Source organism: Bos grunniens, chromosome 5, assembly GCF_055505025.1.
Source record: "Bos grunniens cultivar Pamir isolate PY7600 chromosome 5, Bosgru_T2T1.0, whole genome shotgun sequence".
In the NCBI taxonomy this organism is placed as follows: domain Eukaryota; kingdom Metazoa; phylum Chordata; class Mammalia; order Artiodactyla; family Bovidae; genus Bos; species Bos grunniens.
The window spans coordinates 38,939,905-38,962,749 of NC_141169.1; the positions used below are offsets into that span (position 1 = coordinate 38,939,905).

The following is a 22,845-nucleotide window of genomic DNA, read 5'->3' on the forward strand; positions in this document are numbered from 1 at the left end:
ACGTGTGTGTGTGTGTGTGTGTGTGTGTGTGTGTGTATAACTGAGTCAATCTACTGTACAGCAGAAATTAATACTGTCAATAAATTTTTTTAAGAAATACATCAGCTATATGTCAGTAGAAATTTTTTAAAAAGCAGAAACCTAAAAAAAAATTCATTTAAAAGCATAGCTAAACTCTTAAAATAAGTAAGAGGAATTGCCAGAAGTCATAAATGAAGAAAGAAAAGAAGCAAGAAACCAGAGTGCTGTACTAGTATCATGAGCCATGGCTGCCCCGAAGAGTCAAGAACTCAAAGCCTGGCACGGAATGAGAAACACAACTTCTGGCTCATTCAAGACAGAACTGGATTTAAGCCCTCTGTATAAAGCTAAGATTTTTGTGAAAAGGTTGAACTAGAAAAAAAAAACAAAAATCACTCGTCAGTAAAAGAAAATGACAGGGCAACTTCTCTGCCCTGGTCTGGTCTCTTGAGGTGAAGAGATGCAGTTTCCTCTGAAAATTCATAAGTGCAGTCTCCCTTCATATGCATTTGAAGTTCTAAATATAATCTCACAACTCCAAAATACATATTACATGAGAGAACATTCTACCATAAGCAAGAGTCAGCAGAAACAACAGCTGGATTAAAGACCTGAGACTTCAGATATTAAAACTACCAGTTATAGAAAATAAGATGTTTAAGGAAATGGAATGAAAACATAAGCAATAAACAATCTAATTCTAGGAAAATATATTAAAAAAAATCAAATTGAACTTCTAAAAGTAGAAAATATTAACTGAAATTAAGAACTCAATGGATAGGCTGAATGACAAATTAGATACAACTGAAGACTTAGAGGTTGTAAGTAATAACCTATATTATTAACTGAACAAAATACCCATAATAGCTACTAGAAAAAGATAGACAAGATGAAGGAAAAATTTAAGAGAAATAAAATATGGGATGAAAAAAGTCTACCTACGTCCAACTGCAGTACATAAAAATAGAAACAGAGGATACTCAAAATTCAGAGAGTTAACAATTTATAATTTTCTAGCTCTAATGAAAAATGTAAATCCTCAGAAAGCATAAATTATCTTACACAGAACAAATTTTAAAAACATCCATATCTAGACACATTACAGTGAAACTGTACTTAAATAAATTTTAGGATAAAAATCTCTTCCTTGTCCCTTCACAGACTGTTGTAAAGATCTATTTTTTCACATTAATAATAGTTTTTATATCAATCTTCTAGTATATATATTTTAGTCACAAGTAATAAATGTATAAGAAATCCTCTCATAGAGGATTATAGTATATGAAAACCAACGAAATCTGTCTGTATTTTTTCAACAAAATGAATGAAGATGGTTTTCTTTCTTCCTTTAGCTCCCAATCTCTTGAAGTGAAAGACTCCTGAAGCTAAAATGGCAGAAAAAAACTATATGGCAATGCTTCTAGTTTCATTCATTCAACTATTAAATTACTGTGAATCTACTGTAGGCAAGGAACTCTGGATGTTACAAAGGTGATTAATTGCTAACTATCCTTTTAGCCTATTTAAAAGATAAACAGCACCCTGGTTGAACATATGCTAACTGTGAGTAGGAGGAAAAGATGTTACTAACTTTTGGCTGTGTAACATTTACAGGCAAACAACAGTTGGCTGTGCAACTGATGAATTCAGTGAATAAAGTTTTAGCATAAATAAAACAAAACTGAGAAACATAAACATGCTGCAAACAACCTGCCCTCCCTTAATACCTGGTTTCAACTAAAAAGCCGATGAATTTAATATTTTTTATACTTTTGCTTTACACGACACTCCAGCCTCTTTCACAATTACAATCATTAAAAAAAATGGAATGGAAAATATTTTTATGTAAGAACAAATTCTAGTAAGAGAGACTCACTAGATGAAAGCGACAGGAGGGGTCATTTTTGTCCTCCTTGACTTCAATGCCATTAATTATAATTTCAACCCATCCACAAAGGTTATAATTTAATATACAAGACTACCAAAGGAACAGATTATTTTTCAGTGTGATTTATAAGTTACCTGGTCAGAGTCTGGGTATGTATCCTCAATTTCTATTTTTATGTACTCCAGTTGGACATAGGTAGACTTTCTTCATCTCTTTCATTTTCTTAATTTTTCTTTCATCTTTTTCTATTTGAAATTATGGGTATTTTGTTCTTGTAAGCACACAAGATTTAACACTTTTTTCATCTACCATAAAGAATGGTACAAAGCAACAACAGCAGTCATGTTGATACTGACAATACACTAAGCAACTTAAATAAATATGCTCATTTAATTCTACCTTTACTATGAAGTGGGAATATCACCATCCCCAAGAAAGTATTGAGGAAAAAAAGCTGACTTTTCCAAATAAGCACAGCAATTGGATCGACTGGGATTCAAGCCAAATCCCCTAATTCACAGTTCCTACACTACTCTGACTTCTAAAATACTGCAGCTGCACTGCAGTAATGCTCCACAAATCCTTCTACTAAGTATACAGAAGTGTGAGCACTAGAAACTATTGAGTCATTGTTCTTCAGGTAGAAGAAAATGATCCTTGATGGAAGTTGGAGATGTAAGAAGCAATGAAAATAACAAAAGGGTAAATACTAAATGAACATTAACTGCATAAAATACTATTAAGTATCTGGTGGGATTTAAAATACATATGGGAGTAAGATACTAACTAAGTCAAATCAATCAAGAGGAAGTTCAGTGGAGTTCAAGTACTCTAAGATGCCTTCACTGATCATGAAGAAGTAAACAGTACTATTTTATATTAGACTTCAATAAGTCAAGGATGTATAGTGTAAAAGAATGTACAACTACAAAGAAAATGGGAGGTGAATAAATTTAAACATTCCAAAGAAAGGAAAAAGGACTATGAAATAAGAACTACTAAACATAAATATATCAGCAACTACAGTAAATGGAAATGATTCAAGTAAAAAATATATATCAAAATGAATTTTTCAAAACTCAACTATATATGTTTCGGAGAAGGCAATGGCACCCCACTCCAGTACTCTTGCTTGGAAAATCCCATGGACGGAGGAGCCTGTTAGGCTGCAGTCCATGGGGTCGCTAGGAGTCGGATACGACTGAGCGACTTCACTTTGACTTTTCACTTTCATGCATTGGAGAAGGAAATAGCAGCCCACTCCAGTGTTCTTGTCTGGAGAATCCCAGGGACGGGGGAGCCTGGTGGGCTGCCGTCTATGGGGTCGCACAGAGTTGGACACGACTGAAGTGACTTAGCATATATGTTGCTTATAAGAGAAAGTTATTTCTCTTGAATACAAGATAAAAGTAACATGATAAAAAAAGATTACATACCAAAACTAACGTAGATAAACATGAGACGTTCGAAATTAAGGGCACTACTTCATAAAGATTTAAAGTAATTCTAAACTTATATGCAATTTGCCTTCTCTGAATTTACATCATAGCCTTAATATATAAAAGGAATAGAAACATTTAAAAGAGATATGAGAATCCACAAACGTATTGAAGGTTTGACACAACTCTTTCAGAAACTGTTAAGACAAGCAAAATCAATAAGGATATATGATTGACATAATGATAAACTAGCTAACTGACATACTAATAAAACAATGAACTCAACAAAGAAAAAATACACCTTCTTTTCAAGTACACAGAACATTCAGAAAAACTGACTATGTGTATAGACACACTGTAAGTTACAACAAATTTCACAGGACCAAAATCCTAAAGAATATGTTTTCTGACTACTGACTACAGTGGTTTTGAATTTGAAATGTTTGTTTTTTTTTAAATCCACAAAATTGCCATAAGTTCAGAAACTAAGAAATAGTCTAAATAACTCTAAATAAGAAAACTCCACGGAACATTAGGAAAACATTCTAAACTGCATGACAATAAACATCAAACTTTGGAAGGTGAGTTAATGTCATGTTGAGAGGGAATTCATAGGCTAAAAGAAAAGCTACAAATCAATAAGTATCTAGTTAAAAATTTTTTCAATACCAATCTAACCAAAAAATATAGAAGAAAAAAACCAATAAAGGCAGAACATAATGAAATATAAATCAAAACAAGAAAAAAAATGAACAAAACCAAAAGCTGGTTCTTTGAAAAAGACTAGTGACTCAACTTCCAATCAACAGAACAAAGTAGAAGTGACAGACAGTATGTGAACAGAACAAAGAAGGTAGCAAAGTATTACTTTTCTTCTCTCACTCTTGGGTCACTAGCTCTAGGGGAGGCCATAATTCCACATAAGGAACTGAAACTCATGCCAAGCCTACATGAGTGAACTTGGAAGTGGATCTTCCTACTCCAGTCACATCTTGAGAAACTACACTGTTTGTTATCAGTTTGACTGCAACCTCTTGAGAAATGCTGAGTGTGGATCCCAACAGGCTTTGTCTTTTATACCTGAGAACTTAAGAAACCAATTCTAAAGTTTCTACAGAAATTCACAGTTCCAAGTACAGGTACCCATGAGGAAAAACAAACAAACAAACAAAACAGGGAGAATTAGCTCTACTGGATATCAAAACTTATTATAATTCTCCAGTAATGACACAGTGGTACTGCTGCAAGCATCAACAGACCAATGGAATAAAAAAGAGACCATAAACAGATTCACACATATATGGACACCTGACTTACTACACAGGTGTCAGTGCAGAACAGTGAGGGACATACGGTCTGTCCAAGAGATACTTCACGGTCAAATGGATATCCACGTGGAAAGCAATGAAACTTGACCCCAGCTACACTTAACATACACTATACATAAAACCACTTTCAGATGGATTGTAACTCAATGTAAAGGACAAAACAGAAAAGCTTCTAGAAGGTAATAAAAGAGAAACATATCTTAAATAGCAGACAAAAGATACTGCTTTTATTTAGTTTTAGAAAAAGACTAAAAAGTCTGGACTAGATTAAAAGTAAGAATTTTTATTCCTCCAAAGACATCAAAAGAATGAAAAAGCAAGCCACAAAATGGGAAAAGATATCTGCAACACATGTAACTAACAAAGGGCTTATATTCAGAATATATAAAGAACTTCTACAAATTAGTCAAAAAAAAAAAAAAAAAAAAAAGAATTCAACAGGAAAACAGCAAGAATCTCAACAGGTACTTTAAAAAAGAGGAAATCCACGGGCCAATAACTATATGAAAATATCCTCACCATCATCTGTAATCAGGGAAATGCAAATCAAAACCAAAAGGAGCTACATTACAAATAATAATATCAATGAAACTCACAAACACAATGCTGAACAAGACATTAAGCACAAAATAACATATACTGTAGAATTCTATTTATGTAAAGCTCAGAAACAGATAAAACTATACTACAGTGTTAGCAATCAATATACTGGTTACTTTGGGAAGGGGGGGTAGTGATTAGGGAGGATGTACGAAGGAACTCCTGGGGTGCTGGTAATCTCTATTTCTTTCCTTAAATGGCAGTTTTCACTAGTGTCTGCTTTGTGAGAAGTCATTTAGGCTAACAATTGTTTCGAACACTCTTTCTGTACATGTGTTATACATCATTAAAGTAGAGCACATTAGGAATCATAGCAAGAGTTTAACATAACTGAACATCAGCTAACCAGAAAATTGAATGATGCCAAACTACTCATTTCTCCCCCATTTCAGATAACTGAGGGATTCAGTTCTGAGGTAGACAAAAAAAATCTCTAAATATTTGGAGAAACTCTTCTGGCAAATTCAAATAAATAAATAGAAATAAAATAGAAATGATATACAATGTATTATCCAATTTCCTGTACTATTTTCTTTAAAAGCAAAATTTTAAAAAGAGGAAGAATAAGGGGAAAACCAAGATAACAATGTAAGTGACGCCCAACATCGGCTCATTTCTAATGCTTATTTTCAAATTATCTTTAAGTAGAAACGTAAGGTTATCTTAGCGCAACTTTTAAAACACCTTCTCTAAATGAATTGAAAATATCAATTAACTAATATTGTACTCAGCAAATGAATGTTTAAAACAGACAAATTTGTTATCTCCTTGCACAATACCTGAATTAAACAACAGTTAAGAGAAGACAGCAGATGTTATAGGAGGGATCACATCTTAAAAATAAGGGATGACAAATGAAGGAGGAAATATAAGAACAATTTATGTTTTAGGAATGGGGAGGGAAAGCAGGGAATTCTAAGAAGGAAACATTAATCTTTTATGGTACTTCTTATGTCTAGAAAAATAGATAAGGTTAGTGAGATTTTAAAAAAGCAAGCCAAATGGAAAATGTGAAAGGAAAATTAAAAAGCCCTCCAAAATAAACAAAATATTTCATATTAAAGTTTTCACATTTCATTTTTAACAAATAAAGGGGAAAGCTCCCCAAAACAAAACAGAATAAAAGGGCAAAAGGTAAACAGCCCAAATCCTCACACCGATGAGAAAACAGCCTCTCAGAGTTAAAGTTATACAGGAAACTTGCTATAAAATATTCCTAAGAGGTAATGTGAAAGTAGTCAGTATTTCAAGGTTGCAAAAGGACAAAGTAATACTAAACAACAATAACCATTTGTGATTTCCAACACATAAAGGGCTTTCACATGGAAAGTGACATGGAAAGTCATGCAGTCCTGTCTGACTCTTTGTGACCCCATGCACTATACAGTCCATGGAATTCTCCAGGCCACAATACTGGAGTGGGTAGCTCTTCCCTTCTCCAGGCGATCTTCCCAACCCAGGTCTCTCGCACTGCAGGCAGATTCTTTACCAGCTGAGCCACAAAAACTTATTAATTCAGCAGGAAAACAAGAAACTAATCTCATTTAACAAATGAGGAAAAGGCTCTAAGATGTTAAAGCACTAAATGGAAGCATCCAGCATTTTCTGTCACGTTGGAAATGTGCCTAATGTGAAGTACTCAGAGACTAAGTAAAATTGTCAACTTACAAGAGAGGAACTGAAGAGCAAGTGACACTAATTTGGAACCACTAGCAAAAATCCTTATCTAACACTGGGTGACAGGAAACAAAGGAGGTAAGAGAAGGAAGCTCATGCATGGGCTTATGCCATGGGGAATACTTGTATTGGGTACTTTTGTTTAAATGATGACAATCCCAGGGATACGGTCCAGGATGGTCACATCTCCTCTGGTACTTACAATATTTTATATGGGTTTTATAAGACTTGGTATCTGTACTGTCCAAATTTTATATTTTATATAAAAATAGTACCTTAACAGACCCCATCTCTATATTTACGGATTTATATCAGGTATAAATACCTTACTTTTCATTAAACATAGAGGTGGAGACACTTGGCTTTGACATATCAAACATGATACAAATTACCTTCTGAGACAGCTTTCAGATAAAACTCCCTCATGGCGTAGATAGTACAGTAAAGCATTTGCCTGCAATGCAGGAGACCTGGGTTTGATCCCTGGGTTGGGAAGATTCCATGGAGATGTAAATGGCAACCCACTCCGATATTCTTGCCTGGAGATCCCATGGACAAAGGAGTCTGGCAGGCTACAGTCCATGGGGTCCCAAAGAGTCAGATACGACTGAGCAACTAACATACCTACACCCTTTAAGTGAAAACTTTACACTTAATGTTTCAGCAACAAGTGTCTACAGTAAGCAGATGAACATAATCTGACTGATAAACTAACTTTCCAAAAGCTCTGAAATTTAGCCAAAATAAACAATTTATTTTCAATGTGTTTTGGGAATAAGAAATTTTTCAGAGGTAGATCTCAAATGAGTGTATGTTACTAAATCTGTATATATGTTAAGTCCGAATAAGTGGTTGGTAATAACAGACTGTTAAATACAGTAGGGTAGACTTGATGTCTAGACAAGATAGTGACGAGAGCTGCACTTTTACAAAGTTCGTTACTTGCTCTGAAAAAAACAAAAACAAAAACAAAGAATGTTTCTGTTATGTAGGGTATAAAATGCTTAGATCATGCATACACAAGATAGAGTTGCCTCTGTTTGAAACAATTAAATTTTAACCCATCAAGTGTTAAAAAGTGACTCTTTTCCATGTCTCCCAATCTAGTGAACCTTTTAGAAAGATGGTACATTTGATTAATTTTCAAGCCTTTTCACTTTAAAAGTGAAACAAAAATATTCTATTTTATACTGAGAGCACAAGAGCAAGAGCTGGTGAGAGGACTGTGAAGAATCAGCTATACAGAGAGATGGTGCCTGAAACGAGACACTCTAAGTAAAAAGAGGATGGCCATAGGCAGACAGTGATTAAATGGAGTATGTTATTTACAAAGAAAACACTAACTGCACAATTCATTATCTCAACATGTACCAATTGATCACTGACTGATGCATAGCAATGACAAATATTTGAGTTTTTGGAAAGCATTTTAATGTAAGTACTCTATGTCCTCTGTCATTAAGAGGCTTAAAAAACAATCAACACCTAAATTTTCTAGGGTTAAATCTGAAATTAGCTTTTTTATGTACTCACATAATAGTATGTACAAAAGAAGCACTATTTAGCCTTTAATTTTAATACAATTTAGATTAGGAAGAGACCAAATATAAGAGGTCAGGGGCGGCAGCCGAGAGGAGCAACCCCACGTCCAGGAAGTGGCGGCTGCACGGGCGCAGGAGGGCCAAGAGGAGCTACTCCATGTTCAAGGTGAGGAGGGGCGGCCGTGAGGAGATGCCCCTCGTCCAAGGTAAGGAGCAGCAGCTGCGCTTTCCTGGAGCAGCCGTGAAGAGATACCCCACGCCCAAATAAGAGAAACCCAAGTAAGACGGTAGGTGTTGCGAGAGGGCATCAGAGGGCAGACACACTGAAACCATACTCACAGAAAACGTCAATCTGATCACACTAGGACCACAGCCTCGTCTAACTCAATGAACCTAAGCCATGCCCTGTGGGGCAATCCAAGATGGGCGGGTCATGGTGGAGAAGTCTGACAGAATGTGGTCCACTGGAGAAGGGAATGGCAAACCACTTCAGTATTCTTGCCTTGAGAACCCCATGAACAGTATGAAAAGGCAAAATGATAGGATACTGAAAGAGGAACTCCTCAGGTCAGTAGGTGCCCAATATGCTACTGGAGATCAGTGGAGAAATAACTCCAGAAAGAATGAAGGGATGGAGCCAAAGCAAAAACAATACCCAGCTGTGGATGGGACTGGGGATAGAAGCAAGGTCCGATGCTGTAAAGAGCAATATTGCACAGGAATCTGGAATGTCAGGTCCATGAATCAAGGCAAATTGGAAGTGGTCAAACAGAAGATGGCAGGAGTGAACAAAGACATTCTAGGAATTAGCAAACTAAAATGGACTGGAATGGGTGATTTAACTCAGATGATCATTATATCTACTACTGTGGGCAGGAATCCCTCAGAAGACATGGAGTACCGATTACGGTCAACAAAAGAGTCTGAAATGCAGTACTTGGATGCAATCTCAAAAACGACAGAATGATCTCTGTTCGTTTCCAAGGCAAACCATTCAGTATCACGGTAATCCAAGCCTATGCCCCAATCAGTAACACTGAAGAAGCTGAAGCTGAATGGTTCTATGAAGACCTACAAGACCCTTTAGAACTAACACCCAAAAAAGATGTCCTTTTCATTATAGGGGACTGGAATGCAAAAGTAGGAAGTCAAGAAACACCTGGAGTAACAGGCAAATTTGGCCTTGGAGTACGGAATGAAGCAGGGCAAAGACTAATAGAGTTTCGCAAAGAGAACGCCCTGGTCATAGCAAACACCCTCTTCCAACAACACAAGAGAAGACTCTATACATGGACATCACCAGATGGTCAACACCAAAATCAGACTGATTATATTCTTTGCAGCCAAAGATGGAGAAGCTCTATACAGTCAGCAAAAACAAGACCAGAGGCTGATGTGGCTCAGATCATGAACTCCTTATTGCCAAATTCATACTTAAATTGAAGAAAATGCAGAAAACTACTAGACCATTCGGGTATGACCTAAATCAAATCCCTTATGATTTTACAGTGGAAGTGAGAAATAGATTTAAGGGACTAGATCTGACAGATAGAGTGCCTGATGAACTATGGACTGAGGTTCATGACATTGTACAGGAGACATGGATCAAGACCAGCCCCATGGAAAAGAAATGCAAAAAAGAAAAATGGCTGTCTGGGGAGGCCTTACAAATAGCTGTGAAAAGAAGAGAACCGAAAAGCAAAGGAGAAAAGGAAAGATATAAGCATCTGAATGCAGACTTCCAAAGAAGAGCAAGGAGAGATAAAGTCTTCCTCAGCGACCAATGCAAAGAAATAGAGGAAAACAATAGAATGGGAAAGACTAGAGATCTCTTCAAGAAAATTAGAGATACCAAGGGGACATTTTGTGCAAAGATGGGCTCAATAAAGAAGAGAAATGGTATGGACCTAACAGAAGCAGAAGATATTAAGAAGATGTGGCAAGAATACACAGAAGAATGATACAAAAAAGATCTTCACAACCAAGATAATCACAATGATGTGATCACTCACCTAGAGCCAGACATCCTGGAATGTGAAGTCAAGTGGGCCTTAGGAAGCATCACTACAAACAAAGCTAGTGGAGGTGATGGAATTCCAATTAAGCTATTTCAAATCCTGAAAGATGATGCTGTGAAAGTGCTGCACTCAATATGCCAGCAAATTTGGAAAACTCAGCAGTGGCCACAGGACTGGAAAAGGTCAGTTTTCATTCCAATCCCAAAGAAAGGCAATGCCAATGAATGCTCAAACTACTGCATAATTGCACTCATCTCACACGCTAGTAAAGTAATGCTCAAAATTCTCCAAGCCAGGCTTCAGCAGTACGTAAACCGTGAACTTCCAGATGTTCAAGCTGGATTTAGAAAAGGCAGAAGAACCAGAGATCAAATTGCCAACATCCGCTGCATCATGGAAAAAGCAAGAGAGTTCCAGAAAAACATCTATTTCTGCTTTATTGACTACACCAAAGCCTTTGACTGTGTGGATCACAATAAACTGTGGAAAATTCTGAAAGAGATGGGAATACCAGACCACCTGACCTGCCTCTTGAGAAACCTATATGCAGGTCAGGAAGCAACAGTTAGAACTGGACATGGAACAACAGACTGGTTTCAAATAGGAAAAGGAGTCCATCAAGGCTGTATATTGTCACCCTGTTTATTTCACTTATATGCAGAGTACATCATGAGAAACGCTGGGCTGGAAGAAGCACAAGCTGGAATCAAGATTGCCAGGAGAAATATCAATAACCTCAGACATGCAGATGACACCACCCTTATGGCAGAAAGTGAAGAGGAACTAAAAAGCCTCTTGATGAAAGTGAAAAAGGAGAGTGAAAAAGTTGGCTTAAAGCTCAACATTCAGAAAACGAAGATCATGGCATCCGGTCCCATCACTTCATGGGAAATAGATGGGGAAACAGTGGAAACAGTGTCAGACTTGGTTTTTTTGAGCTCCAAAATCACTGCAGATGGCGACTGCAGCCATGAAATTAAAAGATGCTTACTCCTTGGAAGGAAAGTTATGATCAGCCTAGACAGAATATTAAAAAGCAGAGATATTACTTTGCCAACAAAGGTCTGTCTAGTCAAGGCTATGGTTTTTCCTGTGGTCATGTATGGATGTGAGAGTTGGACTGTGAAGAAAGCTGAGCGCCGAAGAACTGATGCTTTTGAACTGTGGTGTTGGAGAAGACTCTTGAGAGTCCCTTGGACTGCAAGGAGATCCAACCAGTCCATTCTAAAGATCAGCCATGGGTGTTCTTTGGAAGGAATGATGCTGAAGCTGAAACTCCAGTACTTTGGCCATCTCATGCGAAGAGTTGACTCACTGGAAAAGACCCTGATGCTGGGAGGGATTGGGGGCAGGAGAAGGGGACGACAGAGGATGAGATGGCTAGATGGCATCACTGATTCAATGGACGTGAGTTTGAGTGAACTCTGGGAGTTGGTAATGGACAGGGAGGCCTGGCATGCTGCGATTCATGGGTCACAAAGAGTCGGACATGACTGAGCGACTGAACTGAATTGAACTGAGATTATTCAGTCTAACTACTTATTTTGAGGAAGAAAATGAAGGAAAGTAGTGAGCTGCCTATACGTTCAAAAAATGGTTGACATGTAGAATTTAAATTAAAATAAAAACCATATATTAAGTAGATTGATCTAGACTGAGAGTAAAATTGTATTAACCTGTAACACTAATGACCTACATAGGCAACAAAATGATTTCTGAACTTGATTTTTATTAAAGTGGCTCCTACATGGCTAAGAAATAACATTTCCTCCATATAACAAGGTTGGCATAGATATGACTGAGTATAAAAAATAATATTTTTACTAAAACAAATGTTTTAAGTCTTTGAAAGTTAAAAGAAGGAAAGAAGAAAAATAAGCAATCCCCTCTATCAATAGTCTCTGAGTACTCTCTGCTTTAGAACATTAGATTGGTACCCTCTCTGGATCTTAAATTATTCATGTGTACATTTTAACTGTAAGTTATCAAATAAATATATAATCAACCATTCTGTTAATAGAAAGACTTACTTATAGGTAGGAATAATCAGCTTTTTCATAAAACAGCTTTATATTATTAAGTAGTATCCTGAAATAGCCAGAGATCTTAAAAATGAATTTGCTTTCATGTACTTGTTCTCTTTTTAAATTATCCAACAAACAAGCAGAAAGATGAGATAGCCTTGTCCCCCTTACAAATGGTGATTTTCTGCAAACTGAGGAATACCATGAATAATGCATTTAAAGAATATTATCAATATTCTTTATACATCCCCACAATTAGACTGGCTTAGATATTATTAATTGTATCTACTAACATACTTTAAGAAAGGCTGACAAAGGTTGGTACAAGGAAGAAGTTCAGATTCTCTGCAAACTCACATATTACAGTTATTCTCAAACTTGGCAAGCCAACAGAACCATGAGAATTAAACAGATATGCTGCTGATCTCCTATGCAATTATTAAAACCTGCACAGCACCCCACAAGACCTAAACACAGAATATGATACTCACAGTATTAATGCAACTGTTCCACACCCCAAACTGTTCATTTTAAATGTAGTACTGTTTATTTTAAACATACACATATATACTTTTTAATGTGTAGAAACCAGAGGATCTATACTTTGTAACATGGTTTCCAAGGGATTATAAATGTCTGTTAATAAGGGACTAGTTATATATATATACTGATATAGAATAGTCACTAAAAAATACTGAACAGGGTGGACAGTATGCTATGGTATTTAAAGAAAAAGTATAGAGACACACACACCAACTTTTATCTCCACTCATCTGAATCAAACATGTTCCAGTTGTGTGTGTGTATGTATATACATATGTGCATACACACTGGGTATGTATACATGTACACACACATACACAAATACTGTATATAAACTCTGTATACACATATACATATATATCACTTACCAATTTATCTATACACTGAGAAAAGAAACTGGGCGGCTAAAAATTACAGGTGAAAAGGAAACTTGTTTTTCACTGCATAATCTCTTGTGCCTTTTGAATTTTATCCTTGTGTATTTTATCACTTAAAATACATTTTTCAATAGATGGGTTGGACAATATTTAAACTAAGCCAAAGGACATGCTTTTGATATATAACCATAACTTTAGTTCCTAAATAAACCTTATTGCTGTCAATATAATCAACTGCATATCTGAATAGAAAAAACTTTCATTAGTATTTGTTTTGGGTGATATTAAGAAAGTGTTACAACTTATCCAACTGAATACTTAAGGTCTACACATTATATTGCATGTTAATTATACCACAATTGAAAAACAGTATAAAACATCTTACATAAAAGGTGGTAATTAATCATTTTCAGCACATTAGAAGCTATGTGTGCATGCTAAGTTGCTGCAGTCATGTCTGACTCTTTGCAACCCTATGAACTGTAGCCCACCAGGCTCCTCTGTCCATGGGATTTTCCAGGCAAGAAAACAAGATCTCCTGCAGGAGATCTTCCCAATCCAGGATCGAACGTGCATCTCCTGAATTGCAGGGAGATTCTTTACCACTGAGCCATCAGAGACGCCCAGAAACTATGAAAGAACTTACGAAAATACAGTCACTTCCTTTCAATTCCTTATTAGTAAAATCAGCATCACCTGGGAGAATGCCAGACATTGCGTCTCAAGCCCCATTCCAGAACTACTGAATGAAAACCTGTATCTTAACAAGATCCCCCAGTGATTTACAATACATTGAAGTCTGAGAAGCTCTGACAACTTATTAACCAGAATATTTATGGCTGAAATCCATGAAACTCTTCTTTGTAAAAGCCCCCTACATGTACAATAAAGGCAGAGAATCACGATATAAGCGCTGTGCCTTGAGAGTGAAGAGATGAAACGTTCTTTTTTTTAAGACTAGTTGGCATGGCAAAAGAACTCAATAATCTTCAGCTTCCAATAGCTCAGCTGGTAAAGAATCTGCTTGCAATGCGGGAAACCTGGGTTCAATCCCTAGATTGGGAAGATCCCCCGGAGAAGGGAAAGGCTACCCACTCCAGTATCGTGGCCTGGAGAATTTCATGGACTATACAGTCCATGGGGTCTCAACGAGTCAGGCACCACTGACTTTCACTTTCACTTCATACACCCACTATCCTTATACTGCTTCATTAAGTACCTATTTCTCTACAACCTTCTGTGTCCTTAGGAGGATTTTAGCCACCCAGACACTCTTAGTCATATGATCTGCTAGGTCAACCATGTACATGCACACTTTTTGTCTGTATGCATGTATATACACACGTGTGTATACTCACTGGATTCCATCTGAAGAAAGAGGAAGATAGAAGAAACTAAGTCCGATCTTGCCAGTGGGATTACAAGTAGACTTAAATATTATATGCCAGGATCCCAAGAAAACAGAGGATCTCACTGAGAGGCTATGTCTAAGCACAATTTTATCAAAATATGAGGGATTTTGTAAATCTAAAATAAGACAATTCCAAAGAGTTAAGAGTAAATATTGTTTTATCCCTCAAGGTACAGTAGAGCAAATAAGTTATGTAATAATAGGGGATTTCAATTTGTGTGCTTCATTCAAAATAACAATTTGTTAAAAGACAAGATTCCTCACTAGTAATAAAGCAAGGAGTAGGATGCACTTTCTGGAGAAGGTGATGGCATCCCACTCCAGTACTCTTGCCTGGAAAATCCCATGGACGGAGGAGCCTGGTAGGCTGCAGTCCACGGGGTCGAGAAGAGTCGGACACGACTGAGCGACTTCACTTTCACTTTTATGCATTGGAGAAGGAAATGGCAACCCACTCCAGTGTTCTTGCCTGGAGAATCCCAGGGACGGGGGAGCCTAGTGGGCTGGCATCTAGGGGGTCACACAGAGTCGGACATGACTGAAGTGACTTAGCAGCAGCAGCAGGATGCACTTTCAAACCAAATAGTTCAGTTAATAGTAGGTATGTGAGGGCTTGTGGGATATACTACAATTAAGAGGTTAATGAAATTGTAAACACCTGAACCAGAATATGAATCACCTATAATTTTGTAGGTTAGATCTCTCTAGGAATTACCATAATGACTGAAGAAGTTCTGAAGTTTGCCCCTCAAAGCTCAGAAGCCAGGAAGCCTAGGAAAGTACTTCGGCAATTGAATGTAAACAGTGGCCCAAATTGGTTAAGAGGAGATATCTGGGGAAATAAAAATAAGGGGGAAAAGATACACCACAGAATCCAAAGCATCAGGATGATAAATGTGCTGGAGCAAGAGAATGAATCATATTCACTAAAAGATATTCATTCACGTGAAAGTGAGATGATTCAAATGATCTCTAGCAACACAATATTCAGAGACACAATCTGAGGTCTTCTGGCTCAAAGATTTTAGACCAGTGATTCTCTGCCATATGATTACAAGCTGTAAGCTTTTTAAAAAGACACCTGTACCTCTATCCTACTGAATTATTATATGCCCAAGAATGAGATGGCAATAAAATGGCAAAGAACATAAATCCACTCTTATTGAAGTGATTCTGATCCAATCTGTTTCCATATACATGACTTTAAACAGTAAATAAGCCACATTTGTAGGCCATTTGAATTAAATTTTAGCCTGAAGATTTAGCTTATTATATATTGCAACACTGCCTCAAGTGAATGACTTTCTTGGGATTCAAGGGCTGAAGGACCTAATTTATAGCCTTCAAAAAATTATACGTGGATATTTATCTTTATATGAGAATATACTGTACTAGACATACAAGGAGAAAAAGCAACTCTGCTATAACACCAACATTTACATTCCTACATTATTCTAAGCTTGATTTGTTGGCCTCATCTATGCAGGCCCTTTTGGGGGAGGCTATTATTCATACTGTAAATCATGCAGTATTTCAAGCATATGGAAAAATATAAAACCTTTATAATATTCCTATCCATCTGTTCTTTAATCTCTAAAAATAAATGCACGAAACTTGGAAATGGAAAAAACGGGAAGCAAACCCCCTTAAAACTAACTTTTTCATTTTCACTATAATGTTAAGATAATTATTTGTAAAATAATTATGTATTATTATTTCCTAGCTTTGTGACATTTTTGAGGAATTCTGGATTGATTTTCTTGTCAATATATGAAAACTAAAGTACCCTAGCCAAAACATGGTAGCTACATTCCAATATCTAATATCATTAAATTCTTTATTTTATAATGGTTTTACTTCTCTAATGATCAGAATATAGTAATGACCTTTTTCTTTCTTTAGGTCATCTCTCCTTGCACAATATGCTTCAGTATCAGATTTTTCATGTGTTTGAACAATAGGCAGATGAAAACAGAAATAGTCATACTTACATGTCAACCATATATGGGTATCTATAAAGTATATACTGGTTTCATACTAAATTTTGTGTGCTGCCAAGCTGGGCTCTACCTCTGAGTAGTCAAGATCAAACAGATCAACTATGATTAATAACAAGAGAAGATAGCACAAAGATTAAAAAACAACAACCCAATACTCCCTTCTAACAGGGAGGTCAGTCAAGTTTTTCTACCAGTAATATTCTTAAGAAAAATTTCCTTTAAAGAACTGCAATTCAGGTAGAAAAGAAAAATAAGAAAGTAATTAATTCATTTAACAATCATTTATCAAGCACTTACTACTAAGTGCTGGGCATAGGTACACTGTTAAGTGGTCAGTTTAAGATACAGCCTCGTTTCAAGTAACTAAGAGACTATCCATACAACAAATATTTCTTGTGAGTCCACTATGTGTCAATCACTGTCGTGGGTAATGATGGAAGATAAAGCAGTGAACAAAACAAAGCCCTCGCTTTCATGAAGTTTCCATATGGTAAAGGAGACAAGCAAACATATGTCAAATGGCAGAGGGGGGAAAAAGCTAAAAAGAAAAGTAAGTGAAAGTAAAAAGACAATAATAATGGTATACATATTTATGCTGGAAGATACACCTAGTGAGAAAACTATGTTACTCTCATTTAATTGATATCTTTAAAGGTGCTAAACTACCTTTCATATAGCCAAGTTAAACAGGATTTTCTCAGTCTCCATTTTCCTATACTCCTCCAAGCATCCGACATTGCTAACTAACTCTGTTTTGAAACTCTGTTGGCTTACTGACAAATTTCCTATCTGGGTTCTTATCTTTTGCACTAGATTGGCATCAATATACGCTACAAATCATATCTAGGATTTAAATAAGATCTTGTATTTAACCAAAGGAAATAGATTCTAATTGATGTGGAAATAGACAGCACCTTGCAAAAAGGTTTAATTTTGTTCTTAACTGCCAATAGTTTTTAGAAGATTCTATAACAATATAACATGTATTCAAGCCATTAGAGAGTAACAACATCAAAAACAAACAGCTGTACAACATTACATTTTATAAAGTCCTTTTATATTTACTACATTTAATTCTCATAAAGTGATAATACCCTATAAGGTAGGTAATATTTCCATATTGAAACACTTTCAACTTTTATATGTATAATGAGCATATGTGAGGAGGATTAAAGAGGAAAGGGCTGCTACATTTTAAATCTTAGGAAAGACAAAGCCTCTAGGCTTATTCCATTCCAAAATTATATTTCACACTGTATTAAGACATAGATGGAAGGTTTTATCCTATGATGATTCCTTAAGCAATCTATTCAATCTATGAAAAATAAGATCCTGAGTTTTCAAAGTGATATCATTAAAAATTAGATTTAAATGCCTATCCTTTACTTTTTATTTAATATTTGAAAAACGATTAAAGGTATAATGAAAACCATTAAGAAACATCTGTATTTCCAGTATTCAAAAATAACATTCACTAACATTCTGGTATATTTAGTATTTCTTTCAACTCATCTCTATTAAGTTCAGTAGTTTTTTAATTGCTCCACACTAACTAGAATACTCTCTAAAACAGAAGCTTGCTTTTTATTAAAAGAAAAAAAAGCAAGCAGGAGTGGGAGACAAAATTGATCACAATTACTGTGAAATCAAATCGAACACTTTTTAGAATTTTTTAAATGGTAATTTCAGGGTCATAAATGAAAAAAGATAAAATGAAACATATTTATTCAATAAATATTTACTGTAACTACTGTGTACAAAATGAACAAAAGATTTTGTACTTTAAGCAGACTGGATTCTCACCTGTTCAATCTCTTTGGTTTTTGTTGCTATTGCTTTAGAGCGACTGGTTAGCTGACTGTCTTCGAACAATTCTATGCCATCTGTTGCATTTGACTCAGGTTCTACTGGATGGTCAATGAACAATGGTGCTGTGGATCCCGCCTTTAGAAGAAATTAGAAATCTTTCATTACTTTCTTAAAGGACATATACAGCATTTTAGATGACTACATATAAGCACTAACCAGCAGATTATCTCAAAAAAAAAACACTAAATTTGATCTGTTATAAGAAAAGAAACACTTTTAATTTTGTTATGCATAATGAACATACGAGAGCTTTCCAGGTGGTGCAGAGGTAAAAAAATCCGCCTGCCAATGCTAAAGATGCAAGAGATGTGGGTTCAATCCCTGGCTCAGGAAGATTCCCTGGAGTAGGAAATGATAACCCATTCCATTACTCTTGCTGGGAAAATTCCATGGACAAGGAGCCTGGCAGCCTACAGGCCATGGGGTCACAAAGAGTTGGACCCGACTGAGCACACATACACATAATGAAGATATGTGAGGAGGATTAAAGAGGAAATTCTGGCTACTTTTTAAATTTTACATAGGACAAAGATTCTAGGCTTATTCCATTCCAAAATTATATTTCATACTATATTAAGACAGAGCTAGAAGGTTTTGTTCTCTATTTCTTAAGCAACTTATTTAAGAAACACAGAAGAACAAAGTTCAACTGGAAGAGAGAAGTATGAACAAACATAAACAAATAACAGAAACATGGAAAAGGGCTCTACTTCCAGAAGTTAAAAACACCATTCTTCCTATAGCCTATGAATTACTGAAATAACTGAAAACAACTCCAACGAGCAGTAATAATTACTTCAACAATACTGCAACAGTTCATTAATGAGTAAATAATCCCACAAAAAGCCCAAGGTCAATTATTTTATTGTCTAAAAATACTTTTGTTGAAAAGAGAAAAACTAAATAAATGAAGGAAAACTATTAGGGAATGAATAAAGTAATGAATAGAGAAACTATTCATTAGTTTACTCAAAAATTTATTCTATGATAAATGCCAAGCACAGCTCAATGAACACTGGATATATCAATGAATGGAACAGACAAAAGTTCTTGCCTTCATGGAGGTTGCAGTAAGCAGTAGTTTGGAAAGAGTAAAGTTTGAGTTAATATAATTTAGTTGGGTGGGAGGTGAGGGAGAAAAGAAACTTGTACTTATTACAATTTATGGCTGTTGTAACTGAAGTAGCAACAAACAGCAGTAGGTTTAAAAAGTCACAAGATATATACTAATTAGCGGTATTTTTCATCAGTAAGAGCAGTCACATTTCAATGCCTAGTGTGTTGTACACTGCCACAACCTTTTTAGAGATTAATTTGGCAGTATTTATCAGAATGTTCCACATATCCTTTGCACTCAGCACTTCACCTTTAAGAACTTAATTTACAGATACAACATGTGCAATAAATACTGCAATATGGCTGCCATCAATAGCAAGTGGTTGAAAACAATCTAAATGTTCATCAAATAAATTATGCACTGTCTAGAACCAAGGAATACTAAGAAATCATTAAAAAAAAAAAAAAAACACCAGTCTACATATACTACCTAATGTATCCAAACTTTCCTCCTGGCAAGGCCTAAAGGTCATTCCCCATAAATACACAGCCAATTGTGTCAAAAACAAAAGGGAAGAAAGAAATATGGGTGTTAATGCATTTATGCATTTATATGAACAAACTATTTCCATAAGGATATTATCTCTGGGGAAAAAAATGATAAGAGACAGTCTCAATAGGAATAACTTAGAAGAAACTGTACCTATTCCAATGCCATTTGAATTTCTGACACATGTATGCATAATCTACTTTTTTAAAAAACCTGGTTTTTACAAGTCTGAGTTACATATCTTAAGGGATTTAAATTTGAAGTATATGAATCATTTAAGGGGAGAGGATTCTGAGAAGATAGCAGAGTAGAAAGCACTAGCAATCTGTCTCCCAACCTACACAAAAACTATATTGGCATTATTTGTCTGATTTAAGTACTATGAAACTCTGGACTCTGCTGAAGCCTTGTCCCATGCAGAGGAAGATAAACTGAGATTACATTCAGCTCTCAGCACAGTAGCAGCTGGCCATGTCCCACTCTGAGCCACTTGGCAGTGAGCTGTGTACATGTTCCTAGAGCAGCTTAACACATAGCCTATGGGAGTCAGGTTGGGCAAAAAGCACCCCATCCTCCAAAGAACGAGGAACTAACTGTCCTCCAATCACTGATTCCTGCTTCTGATCAAGAGGTGCAAAGAGGTGAACAGCCATTGTTACTGTACCTCCCCCATTGTTGCAAGCCCCACTTACTTTGGCTGAAGTGCCTTCCAGGGTGTATAAAGGCCAAGCACCCTACCACCCACCTCCCTCCATTTTTCATGTTTCTTCTTTTGGGAGCCAGACATTAAAGATAAGTTTGTTCATTTAAAAATAAGTGTATACAAGGGTGAAGACAGAAAGTAACTGGGTTATACCAAGGGAAAAGCTCAGAAAGAACTGAGAAGCCTTTAAAAGTTTTCACCTCAGGCTGATCCTCAGTACAGCAACAGTGGCCAACAATAAAAAATGGTAACAAATAACAACTGAAAAAAACCCCAGCAAGCCCTAGAAAAGAGGGAGAATATGACTTGTCAGAGTTACCTGAATCAAACACCCAAAGCGCACCAAAAAAAATTATACAAAGAATCAGCAAAGTATGGTTTATTCAAAGAATTAATCATCAGAAACTACTCAAGAAAAAGACCTAATGGAAGATCTACTGGACAAAAACTTTTTTCAGAGCTAAGAAGATCAATAATTACAACAAAAATGCACTAGAGCGATTCAAAGGAAGAAAGAATCAGTGAACTTGAAAATTAGGACAACAGAAATTATCATCTGAATGACAGGGAGAAAAAACATTGAAGAAAACTGAACAGAGCCTAAGGGATTTGTGGGGCACCATTAAGTGGATCAATATATTAGATTGGTACAAAACTAACTGCATTTTCAGACCATGAATTTTAAATAATTATAACTAGACTCAAATACATCTTTGTTAATCAAAATAGGAACCACTACAATCAACACATTTTTTCCAACAAGAAATAAGTTTGTTTCCTGTAGCATAAAAAACGAAGCTTTAGGATTTGATGAACTCTTGGAAAGTATTTTCTTTTTTTGGTTTGTTTTGTTTTATTTTTATTTTTTATTTATTTTTTAAATTAATTAATTTTACTTTACAATATTGTGGAAAGTATTTTCTGCCTCCTGCTAGTAGTAGAGGCATTTTCTCTGCCAAAAGTTGTCGAGATGGTTGAAGGAATGGTAGTCAGTTGGCAAGAGATAGGTAAATATGGCAGATGAGGCAAAACTTTGTAGCCCAATTTGTTCAACTTTTGAAGCATTGGGAGTGCAATGTGCGGTCAGGTGTTGTCATAGAGGAGAATGGGGCCCATTCTGGTGACCGATGCTGGTGGCAGGCATTGCAGTTTTGGGTGCATCTCACTGATTTGCCAAGCATACTTCTCAGATGTAATGGTTTCACCAGAATTTAGAAACCTGTGGTGGATCAGACAAGCAGCAGACCATCAAACAGTGACCATGACCTTTTTTGGGTGCAAGCTTGCCTTTGGGAAGTGCTTTGGAGCTTCTTTTCGGTCCAGCCACTAAGCTGGTCATTGCTGGTTGTTGTACAAAATCCACTTTTCATCACAAGTCACAATCCGATTGAGAAATGGTTCGTTGTTGTTGTGTAGAGTAAGAGAAGATAACATCTTGAAATGACAATTTTTTTGGTTTGTGGTCAGCTCATGAGACACCCACTTACTGAGCTTTTTCACCTTTCCAATTTGCTTCAAATACCAAATGACAGTAGAATGGTCAACACTAAGTTCTTTGGCGACTTCTCGTGTAGTTATAAGAGTATCAGCTTTGATGAATGCCCTCAGTTGGTCACTGTCAACTTCTGGTGGCTGGCCATTATGTTCATCTTCAAGGCTCTTGTCTCCTTTGCAGAATTTTTTTTTTTTTAATTTTAATTGGAGGCTAATTTCTTTACAATATTGTGGTGGTTTTTGCCATACATTCACATGAATCAGCCATGGGTATACATGTGTTCCCCATCCCATCCCTCAAGGTCA

At 36.1% G+C, this 22,845-nt stretch overlaps 1 protein-coding gene across 50 annotated transcripts in view; it reads right to left on the minus strand.

Moving 5' to 3' along the window:
* The window catches only part of PPHLN1 (periphilin 1), a 175,851-nt gene that overhangs the window by 41,421 nt on the left and 111,585 nt on the right, over positions 1-22,845 (minus strand). For 36 of the 50 annotated variants that reach the window (XR_015163753.1, XR_015163752.1, XR_015163758.1 and 33 more), the window contains one exon: positions 18,671-18,811. Coding sequence is in view for 43 of the 50 variants with exons in the window: in XM_086399859.1 (XP_086255985.1) it covers positions 18,671-18,811 (141 nt within the window). In the remaining 7 variants the exon portion in view is untranslated. Of the gene's footprint in view, positions 1-15,582; positions 15,700-18,670; positions 18,812-22,845 lie in introns of all 50 variants that reach the window. The other 14 variants (XR_015163755.1, XR_015163757.1, XR_015163756.1 and 11 more) reach the window with 1 other exon arrangement.